Source organism: Kwoniella shivajii, chromosome 2 (assembly GCF_035658355.1).
Source record: "Kwoniella shivajii chromosome 2, complete sequence".
Classification (NCBI taxonomy): Eukaryota; Fungi; Basidiomycota; class Tremellomycetes; order Tremellales; family Cryptococcaceae; genus Kwoniella; species Kwoniella shivajii.
The window spans coordinates 1,573,992-1,598,554 of record NC_085909.1 but is presented as its reverse complement, the minus strand read 5'-3'; the positions used below and the strand labels follow the sequence as shown (position 1 = coordinate 1,598,554).

The 24,563-nt window shown below is 43.1% G+C and overlaps 7 protein-coding genes across 7 annotated transcripts; 4 read left to right on the top strand and 3 right to left on the bottom strand.

The window, feature by feature from the left end:
* Window positions 1–117: 117 nt before the first annotated feature.
* On the bottom strand, window positions 118–3,013 carry IL334_001952 (uncharacterized protein; the record flags this gene model as incomplete). The annotated part of the gene is made up of 9 exons (XM_062933700.1): window positions 118–161; window positions 258–366; window positions 454–888; window positions 944–1,444; window positions 1,522–1,676; window positions 1,743–2,250; window positions 2,357–2,480; window positions 2,599–2,734; window positions 2,968–3,013. 9 exons carry the CDS (start codon window positions 3,011–3,013, stop codon window positions 118–120), a joined length of 2,058 nt encoding a protein of 685 aa, XP_062789751.1.
* Window positions 3,014–3,363: 350 nt separating this feature from the next.
* On the bottom strand, window positions 3,364–4,798 carry IL334_001951 (ATP phosphoribosyltransferase; the record flags this gene model as incomplete). Its single annotated transcript, XM_062933699.1, has 3 exons — window positions 3,364–3,761; window positions 3,874–4,238; window positions 4,536–4,798. 3 exons carry the CDS (start codon window positions 4,796–4,798, stop codon window positions 3,364–3,366), a joined length of 1,026 nt encoding a protein of 341 aa, XP_062789750.1.
* A 657-nt stretch (window positions 4,799–5,455) lies between these two features.
* Window positions 5,456–6,825, top strand: IL334_001950 (uncharacterized protein; the record flags this gene model as incomplete). Its single annotated transcript, XM_062933698.1, has 2 exons — window positions 5,456–5,540; window positions 5,609–6,825. 2 exons carry the CDS (start codon window positions 5,456–5,458, stop codon window positions 6,823–6,825), a joined length of 1,302 nt encoding a protein of 433 aa, XP_062789749.1.
* Window positions 6,826–10,105: 3,280 nt separating this feature from the next.
* Window positions 10,106–11,280, top strand: IL334_001949 (superoxide dismutase [Cu-Zn]; the record flags this gene model as incomplete). Its single annotated transcript, XM_062933697.1, has 5 exons — window positions 10,106–10,114; window positions 10,443–10,535; window positions 10,662–10,815; window positions 10,927–10,974; window positions 11,132–11,280. 5 exons carry the CDS (start codon window positions 10,106–10,108, stop codon window positions 11,278–11,280), a joined length of 453 nt encoding a protein of 150 aa, XP_062789748.1.
* A 973-nt stretch (window positions 11,281–12,253) lies between these two features.
* IL334_001948 (uncharacterized protein) lies at window positions 12,254–14,561 on the top strand (the record flags this gene model as incomplete). Its single annotated transcript, XM_062933696.1, has 8 exons — window positions 12,254–12,382; window positions 12,572–12,709; window positions 12,983–13,104; window positions 13,220–13,290; window positions 13,368–13,556; window positions 13,616–13,842; window positions 13,915–14,170; window positions 14,269–14,561. 8 exons carry the CDS (start codon window positions 12,254–12,256, stop codon window positions 14,559–14,561), a joined length of 1,425 nt encoding a protein of 474 aa, XP_062789747.1.
* A 510-nt stretch (window positions 14,562–15,071) lies between these two features.
* IL334_001947 (uncharacterized protein) lies at window positions 15,072–21,768 on the bottom strand (the record flags this gene model as incomplete). The annotated part of the gene is made up of 29 exons (XM_062933695.1): window positions 15,072–15,264; window positions 15,356–15,388; window positions 15,446–15,464; window positions 15,531–15,607; window positions 15,683–15,818; window positions 15,878–15,919; window positions 15,976–16,027; window positions 16,142–16,398; window positions 16,464–16,527; window positions 16,594–16,824; window positions 16,887–16,987; window positions 17,036–17,110; window positions 17,163–17,232; window positions 17,282–17,383; window positions 17,442–17,500; window positions 17,556–17,603; window positions 17,661–17,818; window positions 17,879–18,101; window positions 18,166–18,251; window positions 18,310–18,485; window positions 18,539–18,616; window positions 18,676–19,038; window positions 19,084–19,300; window positions 19,350–19,406; window positions 19,458–19,631; window positions 19,692–20,065; window positions 20,122–20,387; window positions 20,443–21,579; window positions 21,636–21,768. The coding sequence occupies 29 exons, from the start codon at window positions 21,766–21,768 to the stop codon at window positions 15,072–15,074; spliced, it is 5,001 nt and encodes a 1,666-aa protein (XP_062789746.1).
* A 746-nt stretch (window positions 21,769–22,514) lies between these two features.
* IL334_001946 (uncharacterized protein) lies at window positions 22,515–24,444 on the top strand (the record flags this gene model as incomplete). Its single annotated transcript, XM_062933694.1, has 4 exons — window positions 22,515–22,715; window positions 22,836–23,343; window positions 23,519–24,151; window positions 24,209–24,444. 4 exons carry the CDS (start codon window positions 22,515–22,517, stop codon window positions 24,442–24,444), a joined length of 1,578 nt encoding a protein of 525 aa, XP_062789745.1.
* Window positions 24,445–24,563: the final 119 nt, after the last annotated feature.

Sequence of the window (24,563 nt, the reverse complement as noted above, 5' to 3'; positions counted from 1 at the left end):
ACAGTTGCGCTTCACATAGAAAAGAGATCCTCTGACTACTCGTTACAACCGTTTTGCCATCCTTCATAACGATCTCTAACTCAGATCGCTTCTTTACTTGCACATAAATCAAATAAACTAAGACGGTCTGAAATCCAATTGACCGACAATCAAGGGCCAGACTGCAATTACCAAATCGCAAGTATATTAGCGACATGTGCTTGAGCTTCGAGTTTGTAATGGGACTGATATCCACACCCAAATATGATTCAACTTACCCTCTTCAAATCCAACATGTTTGCCATTTCTGATCTGTTGCCAGATCTGCGTCATTGTCTCTGATTTCTTGATCTCCGACCAATGTTTGAGGAAGAATGCGACTTGAACCTATTGATAGTCACGCATTGAGTCGACTTGTCAGCAAAGTAGCATTTCCGTTGAAACCAAGGACTCCTGTTGATAGCGTTCACTCACCTTTCTTACATCTTCGTAGGTACTACTGAACCTACTGAAAACTTCTGCAGGAACGTTTCCGGCCGTTAGACCCGCACAGATATGTTGGAAAGCTCTTAACTTCAAAGAAGGTAAATCCAATTTATCCGCCAATCTATATATCGCTTTCGCTGACACTGGTCTTGGTCCAATAACCAAATCGCCCTCATCATCGTCATCATCATCATCATCGCCATTCCGACGTTCAGTATGATGACCCGAGAACGAAGAGCGTGAATCAATTTCATGTTCGATCATCCATCTATGTATCCATTCCTTTCTAGTTTTGGGCTCGGTCGATTCAGCTACGTTCGTAGTGCTGTTAGTAGCATTACTTGGGATATTGGAAGGTCGTCGAGGTAATTGATGCTCGAATGATGATGTTAGAGGTGCGAAATAGATTATATCGGTATAGATCTGAGAGGTGTAATTAGCTTTTATTGGCTAATCTAAACGTAGCAATCCCACTTGCCCAATACAACACCGCCCACCATGTACTCCAGGCTGCATCCCGTATAACCACTCTAGTCTTCTTTGGACCTATCGATCTCGCAGTCCCTGCTCCTGAAGAAGTGAGTTTAGCACCTCTTGTACTCGTGTTCGACTTCGTTTCATTTGCGTTGGCTGGATTCTTCGTTCCTTTCTTCGACAGTACCTCCTTCATAGATTCAACTGTAATGTCACCGACTTCTCCGGATTGTTCATCTTTCGTCTCACTTGTGGAAGTTCCATTTTCAGATGAGGTCGTTGTTGACACATCTTCTCTAGGTTCAGCCAGCAAGGGTCTATCGGCAGAAGTTGATTGTCTTCTAGGTGATGAATTTCTACTGGTTGTAGTGGTCAAATGTAAATCAGGTGATAATCTGCCATTACCACGTTCATGCTCCTGATCATCGAATGATGCTTGTGAGACTGAAGATTCATCATCCATATCTGAATCTGAGAGTATTTCAAGATCGTCATCTGATTCGTCCTACAGTGACAAATTAGCTTTTTCACTTCGCTCGGATCGGCAATGCAGAGGCTGATCTTCAAGTCAATAAAATTCACCTCTTCATATACTCCTTCCACTTCTTTGAATCCACCATTGAACATAGCTTCAAAATAGTCACATCTATTTAATAGCTTCTTGTTTGCGTATATTCGTCGAGGTGCAGATCCTGATCCTCTTCGAGCGGGTATAACGAATTCCACATCGGAGTATACTATTGCGATCACGTCAGTCAACTCGGCAGATGCACAATCCTGGATAATGTGAAACAAGTACCCACATGGATCATCCAACATAGATCCTACGCTTGAGATAAGATCTTTCGGGACGACCCTTTTAACACCACCTGCAGCAGCTGTTCCACCAGCTACACCACCTGCAGAACCATCTGAACTTGCCCATGCACTTAGACCACCTCCACTACCTACGTTCCCTCCGTTCGGATTGATCAAACCTTGTTGAGAAGGTTGTAATCCCACACCTAACCAAAGTCCTGCCGGTGGCTGAGGTTGAGCTTGAATAGTACATACAATCATGAAACTATCCGTTGATAAGACTTGCGGGTGTTGGAATAATGAATCACGTTTAGCAAAAGCTTGCCATCCCCAATTAGCTGTCTTCACCGCAAAAGTATGATCAGATGCATCTTTCGATGCTAATATATCGTGTCGGTTATTCGTCGTTGATCTTGCATCAAATGGTATTGGTCGGATCTCAAATTTGAACCACCATAATCCTTTTCTAACCCATTTATTCTGTATTGACGAATCACGCTCTTGTGCAGTTGGCTATAAAATACGATCTCCATCAACTTGGCTCGTGTAGATTGTCAAACACAGGATATTCAAGTGTTCCCGACGCAGGTATAGGAGCTTTAATGATTGGGTCACTCACAACGCAGGAGAGATACAAGCTAACGTGATCACCAGCAGTTTGGGTTGACGTCCCTGCATTCGGATACCAAAGGACTTCCCACAGGCTATCTGCATCTCCAAATACTGCAGATTTGATACATTTTCTATGAATCGCATGATGGACATCAGTTTCTGTATATTTCATTTTCGCAATCTCGGTCATCACGAAGAAAACAGGCATAAAGCAAGAGATGTCAATGTACATAGCTCAGTTTAACTCACGATTTCTGTTCACCCCTCGTACTTTCATACATAGTCTTCAGACCTGTCAACTTCCATTCTAAGCACACTGAAGTGGTTTCTTGGAATTCATGAGATTGGGTTGTGGATCCTGTCGATACTGATGATCCTGGTTGAACTGGTCGAGTGACATTTGGATGAGAGGACGCGTGAGTTAGGACAGGACCAGAAGGGGTAGTCATGTCAGATGAAGTACAACATGAGGATGAATGGATTAATGTGATAGATTGAAGTAAAGAATGGTCATGATGAGAAAACGACAATGTGTCCAACAGATTGGATAATTCGATGCAAATTAGCACAGTCCATGACGACGAAACGGAAAACATATGAGACATCCTCAAAGCTTACCTTGAGCATGTTCTCGCGTCGAATAAGGTGGTGGAACACTGGTCATATTAACGTCTATGGTCTTCGCTTAGACGCAAGGTTGAGAGATGATCAGAGGTAAGGCGATAGTAGGTATGCTGAGATGGATGCGAGAGAGCGTCAATACCAGAAAGCAAATGTCTGTGTAAATGAAGTGATGATCGACGAAAGACGTGAAGTAGTGACCGTCATGACCGGAAGTGGCGTCATAACCGGAAAACATCAGTTATATCAAATTGGAATCATTTCTGTGAGGTAGTGAGACCAAATGGGGAACAACCTGTCCGTGTGCAGAACAAGTAACGATGCTATTGATTATGCATAGTACTGTATATACCCATCTCCCAAGATTGTAGCAATGTCCATATGGATCCATCCTTAGACACCGACACGACAATTATCCAAAGCCATGATCAATATATCCTCTGCACCTGTTCTTTCTAATTCATCCATAACTTTAGCTACCTCTTTTCGTTCTACCATAGCTGAAACAGCTACCCAGCCTTCTGTATCTAACGGAGAAACAGTCGCTGCTCTTCTACCGGGAGTGATTTGAAGTGCTTTATCGAGGTTCTTCCTCTCAATATTATAAGAAGCATAGACATATCGTTTAGAAGCGAGGACACCAGCGAATCGTGATTTGATTAATGGGATTAAAGATGATAATTCAGGTGTGAGTGTTGAGTGAGGCGTTTTGGAAGTAATCAATACAGCTTCAGATTTCATTAATGTGTGAATAGCATGAAGTCCTGCTGCTCGCATTGTATCACCGGATTCTGTCAAACAATGTAAAAGTCAGTTCGTATATCTCGAATGAGCAGCAAGGTGTTTCAGTGTACCTAAGTGGATAGCACTAAGCCTTCAAGATTTTATCAAAACTGCACTCACCGACCAAATCAACGATACCATCAGCCATTCCAAGTGCACATGCCGCTTCTACTGATCCACCAACATATTCTACCCTTGTTTTCTTATCAGTCTTCGAATCTACACCTTCCTTTCCATTGAATAATTCTGCCGCTAAAACTTCGAACGAAGTAGCTATTCTACCACCTGATAATCCTTCGACGGTTTGGATGGGTCCAGTCACTGGAACTTGAACTTGTAAAGAACATTTACCGAAGCCCAAAGAGAGTAATTCAGTAATTTGTTCGGCATGAGTGGATTCAGCAATAACGTCTTGTCCTGTTATTCCTAACGCAACCGAACCGAGAGCTACGAATCGTGGGATATCTGCTGCGGGTAAGAAAACGCTACGAGAATTAAAAATTGGAGTCAGCAAGGGCGAATCTCTTAGATGCGTCACACGAGAACCGAAGATAGACACCATGGGCTTGAGATGAACAGAAGTATAATACAACAATTCCAACTGGATACTCTTGGATTGAAACCTGACCTAACGAACGTGCGTACGAGCTTAGGTGTTCCGGGAATCTGACCAGTATACTATCCATACTTCGCTTTCTTCCCGCACCCTTGTTCGACACATTCCTCACTAGACCACTGGTCGACGTGATCGAGCTCTCACAAGTGATGGGAGATGCACTTACAGCGCGATAGGATGATTTTGCACCAAAGCGACGTCCAATCTGTGAGCTCTATTGTATTTGATATCTGCACCAGCTAAAAGTTCCAATGTTTTCTCCATCAATCTACCCTTTTTAGGTACAGCAAAAAGTAACCTATCCTTGAGTGAATCTACCAAGAGAGACATTGTTGACTCTGCTCCGAAAGATGATTTAGAAGCTCTGCCACCCATAGCCGAGGGTTCGGAAGGAGGTGTAACGGTTGGTGGGACTGCTGGTGCTGACATTTTTCTTCGGCTTCTCTCTTGTTTCGAAACGTGCAAGTGAATTTTGATGCAGCCAGTTGTGCCTGTTTTTGAGTTTGTTGATCAGTTCTGTCAGTGAAGAGGAGGAGCAATATCAATCTTTTGCTTGAGATATATATTCAAAATGACGAAGAAAAAGTATCAATAAATCCTCATTCGATTCAACATTTATTCAGGGTTCGAAAACAATCGATAGAATAGGCATGCGCTCTGCTTTGGGGGATCTGCGCGAGGAAGGCGTGCCATTTGAGCTTGATTACCTAATCGGATATGTTTCATCGTTATACGCGGTGTGCAGCAACGCGTTCTTTTGTTTGGTCAATTGAACAAAGTAAAAGTAACGGTTTTTAGACATGAAAGGTCATCATATACAAAAAACATCCCGTAAACAAGCTTGTTATTTGCCCAGGAATATCTTGCTTCCAGTCCTCGAGAGACCTATGTGACAAGGCGCTAAATACGTTGAGAACAATAACAGGAAAAGGAAACAAAAACGACGCACGGAAAGAAAACAGGTTCAGAACTGGTAGTATTGAGACCCGTGGAGGCTCTCAAGAGTCACGATAAGTTAGAGCCGTCGAACCCTTCAGGAGTCAGTTCATCGGAATTGGCACCTCGCATCGCCGGAGCGAAGATAATATGTCACAAATTAGTCTCCAAGCTGGTCAACCAAAAGATGAAGCTGTGAAGCCTTCCATTTTAGGTCAAGAAGCGGCGACACATGGTGAGTGTATTCGACATACCCCCAGTGATGGTTGCTGATCACTCGCGTCTTCTTCGGTGTGTAAATAGGGGCAAGTTCACCTTTATCAGATGAGGAAGCCAAAACACTTCCAGGACCTGCATCTTGTCTTTCGAACAAGAACTCTTCGTCCTACGCCAAGCCATCCAAGATCATGGCTACAAATACTACTACAGAGCCCGAAAGCTCGGATCCATCTGCATCTCCTATGATTAGCCTCACCCCCTCTCACTCAGAATACGCAATCCTCAGCTCACCTCAACCTTCTTCTGCCAAGAGGCATTCAACCACTTCTTCGCTTCAATCATCTCGACCCGCACCCGCTTCTCCCGCATCGTCAAGACCACCTTCGACCATACTTGATCCTTCAGTATCGTCATCTTATGCTCGAGATCGTTCCGCTTCCACGTCATCTAGAGGAGGTAGGAGGATCTCGTCCTCATCTTCTTCTTCTGCAGCTAGAGGTCAAAGATCAAGAGCGTCAAGTAAAGTCAGACCAAAATCAACGTTAGGATCGAACATACTTCTACCTGAAACACCTACAACTCCAGCAGGTATTATTGCCAAAAATCCAATACCGGAACATCCGACAACTCAAACCTCAATCGAACAAACGAAGGATGAAGAATCTCAAAATATAGATTCACCTTTGCCACAAGTGTCAATCCGAGATTTCGCCTTTGAACCCTCTGACGAGAGATATCATGGGAGAGGCGTGTTGGAGGAAGATTCAAGAGCGTCGAGTGGATCAGGTGGATTCAAGTGGCCTTGGAAAGGGGATGATGGGAATCAAGGTGAAAGCTCAGGTGGTTGGGGTGGATTTGGATTCCTAGGTGGATGGAGGAATAGATCTCCGACTCAAAAAGAATTTCAAGGTCAATACGATAATAACGACGATGGAGACGAAGATGATGACGGTGATTTCCTGGAAGGAGAAGAACAAGATGAATATTATTCATCACCGGCACAATCTGATTCAGGTGAAACATTTGGTTATTCATACAACGTCTTACCTCCTGTCGACGAGGATGTTGAACCTAAAGGTTACTACAGAGCTGCATATGCATTCGAAGCCATAAGTTCAAGTGAGATGAATTTGACAGAAGGTGATTTAGTTAGCTTGGCAGGAAGAGGCAATGGCGATCCAGGTTGGGTTATAGCAAGACGAGTCAGAGTTTTAGGTGGAAAAATCGCAGGTATAGATGAAATTATAGGTTTGGTACCTGAAAGCTATTTAGAGCGGGTAGAGGTGATTGAGAATAATTGAAAGGAGATCAAATAATGGAAGATTTATAGTAGTCAAGAGGAGGAAATAGGCATTTTAGGGCAACGGAGGAACGTCATCGGCTTTGGTGAAGAAGTTATGGAATCAGTCCACGGAATATCGTATCATCGGATCTCAGGTGAAGAATGTAGCAAAGGCCGGGAAAAGGACAGAAGCTTCGAGGGGATGTGTGAAAGCAGTCGAGTGTAATACCTCGTTACTATTGATGTAATGACTGTAGAACAAAATTCAGTAGAAACACTATCTTCTGCCAAAAATTATACCCGCATCTGATAATATACCATTGTATTTCACCCATCCCATCCATGCATGTACAGTCTCATGTTCAGTCTATTTTAACATGAAGCTATTTTCAGCGTGGAGGAAGTATAATTTGCCGAAACTAAAGTGTTTGCATCTTGCCAGTAACTCTCAAAAGGCACAGGGAGAAACGCATAGTGATACACTATTTTGCGTCCTTGCTAGCCGACTATGCTGCTGTCCTAGATGCTTTGTCATGTTACCTTCACTCCAGAAAGAGAAACGCATAGGGCTTTGTGTAATTGCCTTAATTGCCTAAGACTACGCCTCTCACCCTTGATCTTTCCTTTGGTGCATCTACCATGCGTAAAGTCGTTCATCTCGCGATTTATCGCCCTGGGCAGCACACCACAATTATTGTCGTATGCACTCATCGTCGAAAACAGAGCTTCGCTCTATCACTGGGAAGGTCGAGCGAACAGACACGTCGGGACACGGCAAAGGCACAACATTGTTTTTTATGAAGCTATGCCGTTTTTCAGACAAAATCTGCCCAGAGCAGTTGTTATCTCTATCAGCTCCTCGACAGTGCTCTGGTGGAGTCAGTCATGTCTCCCATACTACTAGAACAGCTGACACCATCTTACTGACCAAACCTGAAATTTGATTCTTTCTTCTTACGGCCGCAGGCTGCTGGCAGGGTGAACATCATCTCGGCATAACTCGGAGAATTCCATAAACTTTATCTCACGTCAGCTGCTTTAAGCTTAAACCAATTTGTATATAAACCCTTGATTCTGACAAAATTTCTTATAGTCTTCTTTCCAAGTATCACGTTTCATCATGGAAAACATCCCTTATAGCATCTTGGTTCTTGGGTGTATGGTAGCTCAAGCTGAAGCTGCCCAGATCTCTTTCCTGAGTGCCAAACCAAGTGCGGATATTGACAGTTCTGCTCCTGCTATCTCAGTTTAAGAAGGGGTTTCACAAGCCCCACCAGCTTCAGGAGATGACGAAAAATCTGAATGGCAATGCGACGTACGATCATGGGTACGAGCGCCAGATTTACGGACTTCAATAATCATTTCTGCAGAGGCTAGATCGGCTGCTTATGGATCCTCCTTTAACGATATTTTGAATGGAGGTTGGATTAAGATTCATAGAAAGGGCTGTAACTAAGTTGAAGTAGGTAACACTGTTTCACACGGAAATAGCATACCTGAGAAATGATGATGATCTGACATAGTCTGGTTTATGTAGGTCTAAAGATCTCGATTCGCTTCCTTTCAAACCTTCCTATCCTAAACATAACTTTACTGCTCCTTCCCCTCAACACGATTACAACGATATGTACTATGTCGGGGGTGTTACCATTATCAAATCAGCGTATGACGAGTACAACACTCAGTTAGAGGAGTACAGTAAGCTCAAGAGCTGATATTTCTGGATAAGAAAAATGTAGAACAGTTGATTGAGCTTGATTATATAAAGCGATCAAAAATCCTGAACGTGTAGTATTCGATATCACACAGGAGCTGCCACTGTCTCCATCAGGTAAAGTGACCATAAGACTGATACAATCGATCATTTTGCTGATGAAGGGAGCTCGTGATATGTTGTTATATAGAGTCAAGCAATATTGACGAATTTCAGCCTTTTGTCGTTGATGTGCTCAATACCGATGTAAGTCCCCTTCATTCCGTGAAGAGATTTGATTCAGGCCCAGGCGGAGGGTCTTTGCATGCTGCCAGACTTTGGCAAAGTAAGGAAAGGACCAAATCGGCTTAATTTGAAGCCGTATCTACAAGGTGATATCTAGGTGTAGCAACCGCTTAATGAGATGTACTATATTTGAGGTCAATTCAGAAGTCTATCTAGTGTACGCTTACATTATACTGACGGTGTCGTTAGTATGCTTGCTTGATCAATATAAAGTACTTCGTCGAACACGTTTTGCCAGTGACCAATTCGAGCTTTTGTCAAATAGCAGAATGCCTTCAGCAGTATGAACCGAGACTATAAGCATGTGCATGTGGTAATTATGCGGACGCGGTAACTCTTTTCACTAAGGTAATTCCCAAAAAAGGCTTGGTGATGACGAAAGGCAATTCAGCGTAACCTACATCAATCGGACTGTCAGATTCAGCTTTTATAGGTGGATAGTAGCTCTGGTGCTTGAACGTACAGTATGCATCTTGGTGCATGATCAGTCTATAGATCAACACAATAGGGAAAAAGGAAGTTGTTGTTCCGGACTCACCCTCGAAGCGTGACATCGATAACTTCAGAAATATAAGGAAAGGCATAGTCCCCCTGTCACAAGGTTGTGACAATTGTGACTATGCCGTTCATCGCTCCACCCATGTCGGATTCCGCGACTTTCGATGATTGCCAAGCTCAAAGAGTCCTGTCAAGTCATCTCTCTCGCGTACGTCCTTGGAACGCTGCGCCAGCTTAGCCGTACACGAGAATGAGACTCAAGATGCTGCGATACTTTCGATTTGACAGTGTGGCTGTCTTTTCATCAGCGAAATTGGAGAAACCCATAATCAGTATCCGGTCTATAAGTGTCGGCAACTCTACCGATTGCTTTGATATCAGACCTATGCCGCTCTTGGATCCAATACCTTGAATCACAATCTACATATGATATTCGACGAATTTTGAAGAGAGCATTGGCTGTACTGGTCTATGCCCACAACACACACCTACCCATTTATTTCCTGTTGATCTTTATGCATGAAATTTGCTCTCAGGTAATGTAAGGATGAATTGAATACTGTTTTCATACTGAATATCTGCCACATTCAACGGGAATTCGGAACCTCGGCCGACGTCGCCTTCCTCCGGCGCCTGCGTATATCAGCACGTCATATTGGAAAGCATTCCTCTAATTCCCAGCTCCCACCACCACCGAAAAAGGGCTCATCGCTGTCTTGTCATTCGATCACATACTTTATATGCCTCGCTTCCGCAACTCGTAATAAAAACAAATCAAAAAAGCATATCAATATCAATCACAATGGTCAAGGTACGTGTCCGCATACTCTATGATTATATTTGCGTTATATAACCAATGCTGTATTTGAGGGAAAATGCTAATGATATGATCATCGTTCGGTTCTCATTACCTCTCGGGTCGTCTAATTCCATCCATCTTGCACTCGATTTGATCTTATCTCTTCGTTGAATGTCGGATCTCGTCTCACGTGATAAACTTCCCTGGTATCCCCATCTCACTCTGCCGAATCAACTATACGATGAATAATTTGCTCTCTCTCTCTGTTCCCCCATCCACTCTTCCTTCCTCCTCCAAACGGCTACGAAACTCCTGTATCCAATGTGGTGATACCACATAGGCTATCGCTGTTCTTAAAGGTGACTCTTCCGTCGCTGGTGTCATCACTTTCACTCAAGAGAAAGACGGTGCTCCCGTAACTGTCTCCGGTGACGTGAGTTCAGGTTCTCTTCTATTCGTCTTTTCTGTTTCCCTCCCCTCTCACATCCGTCATCCGCTGCTCATCGTGTACATCTCAACTGGAACCGCTCAGAGCATTAATGCTGACATATGCCCTCAGATCAAAAACCTTGACGCTAACGCTGAGCGAGGATTCCACGTCCACGAATTCGGAGACAACTCTAACGGATGTACCTCCGCTGGTCCTCACTTCAACCCTCACGGCAAAACCCACGGTGGTCCCGAGGCCGAGGAGAGACACGTTGGTGATCTCGGTAAGTGGTCGGTTTCTACTATCTTTGTAGATACTCTCGATACAACCTGATTCAATTCTTGCCTAAATACCCTTCTTGACCGATTTTTAACTGATCTCCCTTTGCGTGTAGGTAACGTCAAATCTGACGGTTCCGGTACTGCCGCCGTCAGCATTACAGGTTAGTCAAAGCTCAACAACAAGAGCCAAGAACAAAGCTGACTCTCTTTGCTTTCTTTTCCACTTTCTCGGTCCGACCGTATCGTTCTTCCCCATGACTTCAACTAATCCACATTGATATTACTCCCTGCTCTCGCCAACTCGTTCCTCACAATTAGACAAATCCATCTCCCTTTTCGGCCCTTACTCTATCATTGGCCGAACCGTCGTCGTACACGAGGGTACCGATGACTTCGGTAAAGGTGGTCACCCTGACTCTCTTAAGACTGGTAACGCCGGTGGTCGAGCTGCCTGTGGTGTCATGTGAGTTTCACCCCTTATCATTTTGTCAATCATCACTAAGCAATCGCTGACTTTTCTGCGTCAAATAGCGGTATTGCTGCTTAAGCGGATGACTGTAGATATCGCGATATTTTGAGGATCAGGGCGCGTTATAGCCTGAAGTGCGATGAAGAGTAAACGAATGTCAAAATGCAAATTATTGTCGCAGTTTATACTCTTATTAGCGAAGCCAAATGTTGCATGTTTCATGAGGTGTGATCAAGTACAAGTGAAGACAGGTATAGGAGGGATGAAGGAGCAAGTCAAGACAATTCAAGGAGGATGCGACACGACGGATATTCTACAATCGAGTACAACAATGATAAAATCCTTCCTTCCTTTTAAGGAGTCAGACCGATTAAATCGTAGCCGTCCCTTTGATAAACAAGGTAAGTTGGCTGCCGGACGACAGATATCATTATCCCATCGCATCTATACCCATATTCAAAGAATATGAGGAGCGAGGTTTCATATCTTTGCTGCCGAGGCGTATCATCATTTCTTTAAAAACAGGAAGGAATGAAGAAAAGAGGTAACATAGATGCAGTCATCTCTCACTTTCTTATACCAAAAAGTCATTGGCAGAGTAGGGTGGAGGGCTCGTGCTCGAATCTCCCCTAGTTGAATTTGAATTTGCCGTATTCCCGATATCGTTTTGAATCGTGGCACTTTTTCTGAGATCATGTCGTATGGGATCTGACTCGCGAGTGAGAGAGATTTGGGTTTTGCTGAAATTCGATTCTATTGTTCAAGTAAATGGATAATTCGACATCGTCTTTCATCACTTCATCATCCAAAAGAGCTACAAATCACATAAATTATCATCAGCAAACAAAGTGACATACAAAGCTCAAACAACCTTACTGTAACAGCTATAGCTTTTATTGTTTCCAAGGAAAACCCCAAGTTCACAGAGTTAAAAATCGACTAACCGAACAACCGACATTCTCAATCTCGATATGTCAGAATCAATCAATGACCCAGCTGCTGCGGCAGCTTCTGGTCCTTCGGGGGCTTTGGAAGAAGTACAAGTGGATGTAACGAAGCTTACTGCTTTATCACCCGAGGTTATCTCCAAACAGGCAACTGTAAGTCTTCAATTATACCATTGTATATTCAAAGGAAATGCGAATTTCGAGGGAAAATAGAAGGATGTCTTTTGCCGCTTCACCAAAGATATGCCGCCTGGCTTCCACTCCGAATTTTTCCCTTTTGTCCACGTAATTGGACGTCAAACAGTGCTGTGGACTCAAAGCTGATATGGTGTGGTGCCTTAGATCAATATCGGTACTATCGGTCATGTAGCTCACGGTAAATCATCAACTGTAAGAGCTATCTCCGGTGTACAAACGGTTAGATTCAAGAATGAGTTGGAGAGAAATATCACTATCAAATTAGGTTATGCCAATGCAAAGGTGAGTCAATCATTATCCGGGTCACCAGAGAAGGAAGGGTGGCGAGGAATATGGAGGAAATGAAGAGTTTAATCAAAAAGGAAAAGAGGAGAATCACAGGAATACCTATTCAAGTCGATACGTTGATGTTCAAACTGCATGATATCAAATCGATTGGGCCTTGCGCCAAGAAGAAAGAAGGATCAATCGAGGAAGGGACAAAGACGCGAAACGTCTCGATATAAAACAGGAGAAATAGCATTCAGCATAGCTAATACCTGTGTTCTCTCTTAGATCTACAAATGTTCAAGCCCAAGCTGTCCTCCACCATCATGCTACAAATCATATCCTTCCAGTAAAGAGAACAACCCTAAATGTGAGAGACCAGGATGTGAAGGACGTATGGATCTGTTAAGGTGAGTTACGGTCAAAAGCATGAAACGATAGGAATTGGGAGAGCAGAAAGAAGAAGTATGAGTCCGGGAAGACTACGTAATATCAATCAGCGATTAATCCATTATTGTTTTGCAGACACGTTTCATTTGTCGACTGTCCCGGTCACGACATTTTGATGGCTACCATGTTGACTGGTGCTGCCGTCAGTAAGTAACTTTTTTGTGCTGATCTTTCTTACTCACGTAAAACCGAAACTCACTAATGATGTCTTCCTACTCTTCAGTGAACGGTGCTCTTCTGCTTATCGCAGGAAACGAATCCTGTCCTCAACCTCAAACAGGTGAACATTTAGCTGCTTTGGAAATTATCGGTGTAGACCCAAAGAACATTGTCATTCTTCAAAACAAGATGGACTTAGTACGAGAGAGTGAAGCCAATGAGCATTGTGAAAGTATCAAGAAGTTTGTAGAAGGTGAGTGACCTTTTGAGTCCATAATTTGCGGTAAAGACTAATTCGTCAACCCTTTCCAGGTACCACCGCCCGACTTGCCCCTATCATTCCCGTATCCGCTCAATTGAAGTTCAACATCGATGCCGTTGTACAGGCAATCACCAATATCGCCCCCCCAAATTACGATTTCTCCGCCGACCCTAGAATGGTAGTGATCCGATCATTTGACGTTAACAAGCCTGGTGCAGGTGTTGATGAGTTGAAAGGTGGTGTTGCTGGTGGCTCTATCTTACAAGGTGTATTCAAGGTGAGTAGTGATCTCTCCACTTAGATGACACCTTGTCCTCATAGTTGCTGATCTGGTATCATGTTATTTCAGGTCGGTCAAGAAGTCGAAATTCGACCTGGGCTCATCACTCGAGATCAAAACGGAAACTGTACATGTCGACCATTGCGATCACGTATCGTTTCATTACATGCTGAACAAAATCACTTGCAATTTGCCGTTCCTGGTGGATTGATTGGTGTAGGTACATTGGTCGATCCAGCACTTTGTAGAGCCGATAGATTGTTGGGTATGGTAATGAGTTCAGTCGGAAAAGGACCTTCGATCTATACCGAGATCAAAGCTGAGGGTGAGTAACTTTCGATTTTAATTCGAGACTTTACCTGCAAACAGAGAAAACCAAGCAAGTTCAAAGACTGATTTTTGAAATCTTTTGTTTTATTCTAGTCTTCCTTTTGAGACGATTATTGGGTGTCAAAACGGATGATAGCAAAAAAGCAAAAGTATCGAAATTGATCGTTGGAGAAACCCTTTTCGTCAATATCGGTGCATCACAAACGGGTGGAAGAATCATAGCTGTAAAAGGTGGTGATGTGACCATAGGATTAAATACACCTGCATGTACTGAACGAGGAGAGAAGATTGCTTTGAGTAGAAGAATCGATAAACATTGGAGATTGATCGGTTGGGGTAAAGTTAGAAGTGGTGGTACTTTAGCTGAAGTTGTCGAAGAGGATTAGAAGAAAGTGTTATATGATATTATATGATATGGTTTGATGTGATGAGATATTACATATACGTCGAGACACAATGCGTGTGTATGCGTGTGAGAGAGAGAGAGCGAGGGAATATGCATATTTTCAATCCCTACAAAATATCTCAAATTGCTAATAAACGTCGATGACGATGTGAACAAAAGGATGATGGGGAATTCGTTTGTGCTTGAGCTTGAGTAATGCAAGGTGATATTCCATGAGTTTAATCTGTCACTGATTGAATGAAAGTATTATACATACATGAGAGACTAATGTTATATGAGCCTGTGCTACAATTGACTACTACTTCACTTCATTTCGTATTTGTTTCTACACACGATCATCCACACCGTCATGTACAGAATCATTGTTCTCGTCTTTCGGCAAGCTCGCCGAACTGTTCGCCACCTTTCAGGTTCTATCGTTCTAGTCTTCCACTGATCCCTTGACGACCGATCCCAATCAACTTACATTTCATAATAGGTTTCGACACATCTACAATATCAATCCTAATAAATCCTCTTCGTTCCCTTCTTGTCCTACATCGCCCCCTCTAGTAGCTGCAGAAGCCACGTTGGGCATGTCAGCAACTTGTTGATCTGCATTTTCGTCATCCAGATAGATCGAGGTCCCGTTTCGTACTCCTTGGGAAAGAATGCGTGATTCCACAGTCTCGAGTGTCGTGTAGCTAAACGTGGTCGTCATTAACCGGAAAGAACTCTACTTGTCGGGCAATGAAGGTCGTGAAGGAAAACATAAACCTAGGAAGCTTGACTTACCAGTAAACAGACGTTTTCTTCTTTTGACCCAATCTACGATCAGTGATATTAGTTTGGTCCCGAAGTTAGGGAAACGAAAAGCAAACATACCGATCAACACGTCCGATAGCTTCACGTACGCCAGCATATTAGCAAACAGATGTCGCAAGCGTAAAGAACAAAATGACATTCTCACCTTGTAATTCGAAACTATGCCTCAGGACAGGTTCCAACAAATGAACAACTCTACAGCTAGTCAATGTCAAACCGGAGCTACAAACAAAATATATTAGCTTCATGATTTTACTCGATACCGATAGCGAAACAAATCGTAGGCACGGAACATACCTTTCTTTCTCAGCATGGAGTAAGAACACTTTGATGGTTCTATCTTTCAGAAATCGATCTACCACATCTTTCTGCTTTTGACCTTGATCGAAGGAGGTGAATGATATATCATTGGATCGGAGTGCTTGCATTACGACTATCGTATGTTTACATGTCAGTTGATCAGGAAACTATAAATCCGGTGGGACAACTAACTGTTTAGACTGTCAGACCAGTTTGAAAATATTACGTGTCGAGCTGAGGGATATTTATTAGCTGATTTCGCAATATCTGATGACAGATATAGTACGTACCGTCAGGTTCTCTCGATTTGTAATACAATAAATGCTTGGTCAAGAAATTGATCTGTATCGTCATCTGTATTCAGCATTTCCCCTTTCTCCGTTTAAGGCAAGCGCAACAGCGATACTAATTTCGTCTTCTAAGGGTAATAGCAGCTTGATAAGAGTGTTGACTCACCTTCGATCCATATTCACCAAGCATATCCATACCCTGAACATTCCTCATTTTCTCCTCATCCACGTAATTCAATCTCCTTAAATCTGCTGCCCTTCTTTCTCTTTCGTATTGTTCAGTTCCTTCCTCAGGTAAATCTTGCGGTTCTGGTACTGTCTCATTTGTTCCTTCTTCTATCTTAGGTACTACATCATCAGAGATTCCTGGGTTATCGATTCTAGCTGGATTAAGCTTGATTCGAGTGACTTCTTTACTATCGACTATGGCCAAGGAACTATAGTGTCAGTATTGATACATCTCTCATGAGGTTGCTGGGTGGACTCACTATTCATTCGACATGAAGGACATTTCCTTCCTACAGGCGATTTTCGGTACTCCTTGTAACAGGACTAAATACCATGTCTCTCCATCAGCTCTTCTAATATGTCCAGGAGGCAGAGGTTCTATTCACTTACCAGACAGAAATAGTGTCCACATTGAAGTAACACCGCTTGATTATCATCACTGCTACCAAAGCAGATAATACAGTCTTCTCTGATATCTTCATGTTCCTGTTCCCTTGTCCCTAGGTACTGGAGATATCGACCTTTCACTACCATTCTGGCCAATTTCACTTCAAATTCATCTATTTCCTTTGAGTATGCCTCTATATCTTTGTCGAGATCTTTGGACTCTGGAGTAGCGACCTACCGAACATAGCAAGATAAGCTCAAACTTCGTTTATAATCTACATTTGATTTTGGCTCACCGAATCGGAAATCTCTTGCAAGGCAGCGAAATACTTTACACGCTTGTTGAACGTAACTCGGAACATGTCTAGTTCCTTATTCAGCTTATCCACATATTCAGCTACAGTATATCAGCTCGAAATCCCTCCCTGCTATTGATCTGGCTCACTTTGCTCCTTGATAAAGGCTTTCAGCATCATTGCCATGTTCTTCGCGATGGTGATCTCTTCGGGTCGATTTGGTCCTTGCACGATGACTATATCTTAAGCATCATTCTGAGACGGTCTCTCACTCACCATTCAAATCAATGAGAAGTCCCTTTAGCGGTCTCTCACAATCTTTTTCAACTCTCGCATCTCGGAAAGCCTAAAGCGATCGTCAGCGAGGAACTGGTTTTATAAGAGATCAAACTTGCTTGTCTCTCTTTCATGAGCAAAGTAGCTTGTTCTTGTACATCATCTGGTACATTGACCATTTCCACATCAATCATGGCATTTATAGCAGCCTTGGTACTTCGCTGTTGTATGCATATTAGCTTCCGGCGAAATAGACACGGCTGATATTATGCATCTTACCTGCTTGGTCTGTTTTGCATCGTGAGCAGCCAATATACTTCTGTTCTCAAGTAAAAATTCTAAAGGAATTCATCAGCTACTGCTAGTTTTGGGATTGGCACGCGTATCCCTCACCTTTTCTATCTGCGATCGCAGCAGCAAAAGCGATCATGTAAGCCTCGACTATTACATTGTGGTCAGCGCGATCATTATGCTATACCAGGAAAAAGCAGAGCTTACCCTCTCCTTGAGCTTTCAAAGCCTCTGCATAGTACTCCGCTTCCGGATCCTCGACATCTTGACCTTCTCCTGGAGCGCGTTGGTCCGCGGTATCTGCATCAATAGGCGAGGATAGTAAGGCTAAGATCTTGGCTCGCCAATCGAAGACCAGATAGGCACTATTGTGATAGTCTGTCAGCAGAATGATGGAGACCGGGAATGAAGAAAAGCATGCTGACTTGTCGTTCAAGATTTCAAGGAGTTCATTCGCTTGAGTGATGATATCATTTGATAACATGCCTCCACGTGTGGAAGTCTCTTCCGTTTGTAATTCAGTAACATCATGGATGGCAGCGGTGTGCTCTAGCTGACGTTGAAGATACTGCACTGACATATTGGCGGTCTGTAAAGGTCGTCTGAGGATCTCTTTTCGGATTAAGTCGGCTTGAGCGTAACAATTGACTAATGGGAATGAGCGTTCCAATCAATCAGATAATACCTCTTGGGAGGGCAAAATGCGACTTACCCTCTTCTTCCTCCTGTTTCTGGATATGCCTGACATCACCTTCGAAAAACCAAGCTTGATGTAAAACGATTGACATCTCTCGGATCCTGCAGGCCGATAGTCAGCCACTTGTAGATTATTATCATCCATATTTATGAAGCTCACGCTTGTCTGGCTGTCGTCAGAGCTTGGGACCTTTCTCGCTCTTGTTGTGTTTGGTGACGATCTGGAGTATCTCTTTCTAGGTCGATAGTATCTTCTCTGCCTCCTAAAAGATTCTTGAGATGTTCCCGAACCGGACCAAGTTGTTTTATGACTGTCGTGCGAACTTTCTCATACAGCTACGAAATCACATCTTAGATTCTTATATAGTGACGCGATTGATATCACTGACATTTAAAGCAGTAAGGTAACGAATTTGATCGGCATCATTCATAACAGTCAATTGGGCTTTACGAATCATCTTCCGCATCTAATCATGTTGATATCAGCAGGCAATATCTGGTAAAAGCCTTGTCTAAAGATTCTCACCTGTTCTCGAGAATCAAGCAAAAACTCTGCAGTATGATCATTTCTCATCTTCTCCAAAGCTTCAGTCATCGTCATCAAGGCTCTACCAAGATGCAGTCTTCTTTCTCCTCTTGGAACCGCTCCTTCGCGCAGTTGGCCGACCTGAATATGAGTACAGATCTGTCGTAAGTTCTTCAAGCAAACGATGAAAAGATGTCTATCGAATGTCCATTCCGCGGGCCTCGCTTCCCTTGGATCAGCAGGTAGATGAAGTCGTTCTCGGAATCGTTCGAGTGTATCGTTGTAATAATGTAATTCGATTTCGGATAATTCGATAGGCACTACAAAACGTGCTTGATGTGGAAGATTGAATTCACCGGACACCTGATGTCGAGTCAGCTAACCTTCGAAGCCGCCAATTCAGCTTACCTCTTTCTTAGTCGTGCGGACAGAAATGCTCCTGAACAACCCTTCGAATGCAGGTCGCATGGAGGGCTGTTGCAATCGCCGCCATAGTCGATTGTCAAATGGAAGTACAGGTACTCGAAGGAATTTGAGTGAACCCATTAAATCCTTGATGTCGGCTCTAGCAGGAGTACCAGACACAGCCAACGAATTCTTTCGAGGTATCAAAGAGACCATGTTCCTACAATGGATATTAGTGAGAGTGAAATGGACGAGATAGAAGTACTGACGCAGCACCGCTCTGGTCGCCTTGAAGCTGTACTTCATCCATTATGACTCGCCACCATCTATACACACATCAGCTTCCAGCTTCGCAGAAAGGGGTTCCAGATACTCACTCGACCATAATCAGTGGACTTCGAGGCCTTTCATTCGGTTTGTAATTAGCGGTGGACCTTCTGCTTCTAGGTGGAGCTGGATGTGCAACTTTGAGATCCTGTGATACTGTGAAATATGAACAATTTAGTAAGGTGAAAGGCAATCGTACCTTTCTAAAGGTAAGCTTACGGTCTCTATCTTAATCATCAGCGGTGATTTTAACTATAACAGGCGAGCGCAGAATGCGTACTCACTGGTAAGTGGTAACCACCACATCATGCGCTCTGACATATTCTACGAATTGCCTTTGAGTCACTTGCAAAGTTCCCTCCTCTGCGCCCCCGTTCCCTGGTTTGACGTCATCGTCATCTTCACCACCACTTTCTACCTTTATTTTTCCTCCTCCATTTGGCTTGACATACTTATTCCTGGTCTCATTTCTGAACGCGACAGCTTGTCGTTTCTTATTAGCTTCGGCAGCTTTCATCCTGGCAGCTCTTTGTTTCTCAACGCCCTTTTGAAGTGATTTCCATCCTTCATAGACGCACACCCGAAGAGTAGGCGCATGTCTCTGCATTTCGGAGACCCACTGTCTGAGCAATGACGGTGGTGTAACAACGAGTGTTGTCTTGTGTCACAATATCAGCCTTCGATCTGTATCATGATGGCCGTTCATTGACTCACGGCGACTTCTGTTACATCTAGTTGAGCTTGTTCGTCCCATGATTTTTTGCCAGCAAAAGCAGCTTGTTCAGAGTCGACCCATTCCCTTATGTCTTTATCATCCATACCCGGTGTGCCTTGCAGTAAGTCGATGACAGGCACAATCTCAGCTTCCTTCGGATCCGTTACATCTTTTCCAGTAGATGATACTCGATTTATGCGAGGTTTGGAAAGGGGGTGTCGATGAAGGAGAAGAAGCGCGATCGACTCCACCGTCTTGCCGAGACCTGCAGGATATAGTTAGCTGATATAGTCATTGCAAACGGTTGCGTAACAGCTCACCCATTTCCTCACAGAGCAAAGTGCCCCTCACGGTCGACAAGTCTAATATAGCTGATACCTTCTTTTCCTCTTCAATTGTCAAGTCATCTAACGACCTTTCCGGGGAAGCCTCGATAGCTTTACCTTTACCTTTCCGATCTGTTTTGACTGTCAGACCATCTCCTAATGGAATGAAGTTTCCGGTTAATCGCCTATACCCGATTCTCCGTTCTTGTTGACCGAAATCATAAGCTTTCCAAAAACCTGCTGGATCTGATGGTCCTGCATCTTTGTTATCTCTTTCAGTGATTCCTTGCTCTCGCTGGAGAAGTAGACGAACTGTTCTAGTTTGGAAAGGTAAAAGTTTCGAACTCATCTCTTTGGGTTGTAGTTGTTTAGCCGAGTAATTGAAGGGCAGATCTGGAGCAGGTCTCAAAGAAGCGTAAAAATGTCGTAGCCCAGCTGCACGAGCCTTAGTTTCGTTAGAGAAGTTGGCAGAAGTTGGTGAGGATATCAGGGAGTGAAGAATCAGACCAAGCATATCTTGACCTGCTTCAGGTAGTGGATCGAAAATATTCGTCATATCCATATAAACGTTGATGGTAATTAAGAGCTTGAGATCTATTGCTGAATCTTCGTTTTCATCTTCATTGCCTGGTATCCAACAGATTTGTAATCCAGATTGAAGTTGAAACCTCTTTTTATCGTCTCTGTAAATACCTTTTCTTGTTGGTTCAAACGTTGGATCTAGAGATAAAATGGCATGTAACCAATTTTGCATATCCCAAGCCGTGGCAGATAACATCCATTCTTTACTTGCTGGACTTTCTATTGATTCAAGTACAGCAAGATTCTTCTTCCTGTGTGCACCGGGAAGGAATATCTTGATACCGGGAGTATATGCGTTCGGCATAATAGTTTGACCTCCAGCGATCGGTCCTGGTCGGACAACATCGTTATTGGTCGGGAGAGCGATGTCAAGTGATACAAATGGATCTAATTCCTCGGTAAGTCTCGACTTGAGTGAAGTGTATAGCTTGTAAGCTGCGTTGGGTCGTGGTGGACCATCCCAATAATATAGGTTTTCTTGAGGTGTTTTCAGTGACGTTTCAATCGTACATGTATGGAGGTGAAAGTGAGATGGTGAGGGTGAATCAACTATGCAAACGAGAGTGAGCACAAAATACAAAAATAGGTGTATACAAGGACCTCACTGATCTCGTCTTGTTCCTGCTCTTTCCTCTTGAAAGCTGCATCTACACCCTTCACTATCTGATTGATATCGTATCTGTTTTCCGATAACTCGAAGAAATGTGAGCTGGTGGACGGGAAAGTGGTGGTCGCCATGGTGATCGCACCGACCTCAGGACTCCACCTCTTCTCGGAAGACAGAAGAGCCAGATCCGTATGAAGGAGTAAACAAGTATTTCAGATTACGGTGAGCTGACCATATACATATTTATCTGTATACTTTTGAACTTTTGAATCAATCATCATCGACTTGTACTTCTTCTTATCAACCGGGGGGGTTACAATATATTTTCCCACGGTCGTACCAGCTCTTGGTGTCACACGTGGGATGTTAGTAGTAACCATGTTCCTGAATTACATTATTCATTAGCGCGTCTTTGATTGAATCCCTCTTTGACTGCCATATGTGATGTGAAGGAAATGTACATTGCAGACTGCATTGATTGTTTTGAACATCGTCACCAACGAACAGAATAGAACTTGAAGAGGCCATCACTAATTATATCATAGTTGTGAATCAACGTTCAAGGCAGAGGTTTGATCCCGAAATTCAGGCGAAACCCGATCGATAATTCGTCATCCACTCGAGTACTTTTTTATCCCGACCTGTATATCGTAATACTCTTGTTTCACTCAAAATATTTGGGAACTCGATGAGAGATCAGTCGACCAACTGAATAAAGACTACATCACTCCTGTCTTTTCACTCTCACCGTCACATCCACCCAATTTTCTTTATACCTGCTCCTGCTCAAGTCATCACCACATCTGTACCTACAAAAATCTCATCCTCTGAAATCAAGCAAGCGTCATTTTCGAAATCGAGACAAAACCGTACCAAGATGATTGTCAAACCATCTGCTGGACCCAGTCATTTCTCCTCACGCGCAATCGATGATTTGTCCTATATGGGCTCAATATCAGATAAGATGGAAGCCCAAAAATCGACTTTATCAACTCTGGAAGGTGAAGGAAAAGAGCACGAAGACGAAAAACGTAGTGCACCTGAAGAACATCGTGATCCGGAAGGTGTATTATTGAAGGTACGTAGACGTGCTTCATTACTCTTTTCGTACCAAGATTGAGTGTCGAAGAACATCACCTATGATTGGCGACTGAAAAGAGCTAATCCCATATCTGTCATATTTGGCTTCAACACTTAGTTTATCGAACATCTTTTATCACCAAATTATCAAGATTCCGATCCTAACTTAATGGCTATAGGATATGAATTGGAAGCTTTGTTATCGATATACACACCTTCATCAGTCAAATTGAATCTACCTTCCAGACCTCCTTCATTGATATCTTTGTCTACTAATAACGCGAATGAAGCTTCATCGTTAGAAGGTAACGTTGGTATGTCAACAGGATCAGCGAAAATGGAACGTCGAATAAATAGCCAACAATATACAGATGCCATTTGGGATTTCGAAACGATTGGATTCACACCTGGCGAAAGGATCAGATATGAAATTACAATACCAATATGGGAGAAAGGTGAATCGTTAGAAGGGTTAGATAACTCGACTACAAATGTAGATGTGCAGGATAATCCTCCTATAATGAGAGTTCTGGTCAGTCTACCCCCAACTTATCCAAATTCAAGCCCACCTCAATTGCAGTTACTGGGAAGATATTTAGGTAATTTCGGTATTGATAGTGGATTATGTGAGTTTGGACTCTTGTGCTTCGTCTTATGCGTCATGACCCCTTCTCCTTGGGTCCAGATTCTGTATCCCATTATATCGCGAGCCTAGGCTATAGTGCTGCTATCACCTCCTTCTTCGATTGATAAATCCATCATGGATTTTTATCGCTGATCGTTGACCCTTTACCCACTTAGTCGGCGATATAACTCGAACGTACATATCATCGACAGGTGTCGCCTTTGTCCCAGGAGACGTATGTGTCTTCGAAGGATTGACACACGTCCAATCAGTAGTCAGGCAATGGTATATATCACATTTGAATTCATTATCGGAGAATGACTCACTGAGGGAAGCAGAAAAAGCTTCTGCCAAAGCAGCAACAACGACGGAACAACATCATTTGATACGCGGAATGTCAACTTTGGATATCAGTAATAACAGTAATCACAATAGTGAATTCCCAGATTATTCACCAGAAAAAGAAGGATCAATAGGTATGGATAGACCTGAATTATCAAGATCAATATTCTCATATTCAATACCAGATGACCAAGATCCCGCTCAAAAAGATGGTACAGCAAACAATCTGATGAATTCATTTACACCTGATATATCAAAATTGAAAATACATACTTCAGATCCTATAATAGATAGAAAATCAACTTTCATAGGTCAAGCTGTGAAAGTAACAGATGAAAAAGAAATTCCATTAATTATACATGAATTATTAAGTGATAAGAAAATATCAAAAGCTGCTCATCCAGCTATTTTCGCTTATAGATTAGTCAGAGATGTAGGTGGACAAGCTGGAAAAGTATATAATACTGGTGAGTGAATCGTTTCGTTGTTGTTGATATAGGGCTGATCTGGATGTACATCGATAGATTACGACGATGACGGAGAAACAGCGGCGGGATCTAGATTAAAGCATTTATTGGAAATCTTGGAACTTGAAAATGTCTTGGTGGTAGTGACGAGGTGGTATGGCGGTATTCATCTGGGTCCAGATAGGTTCAAACATATCAATCAAGCAGCAAGGGACGCTTTGGAAATAGGAGGTTTCCTAGCTGATAAGAAAGACGACACGAGTGGGGCGAAAAGAAGAGGCGGGAAGAAGTAAGGTATAGCCTTATTACAGATGTGACTTACTTAGATGAAATCGAGCGGGTTTCGTGATCACCCGTCTTGTTATGTAAGGGATATCGGGCATTGGTTTGGCATTCCCACATCGGGTATTAT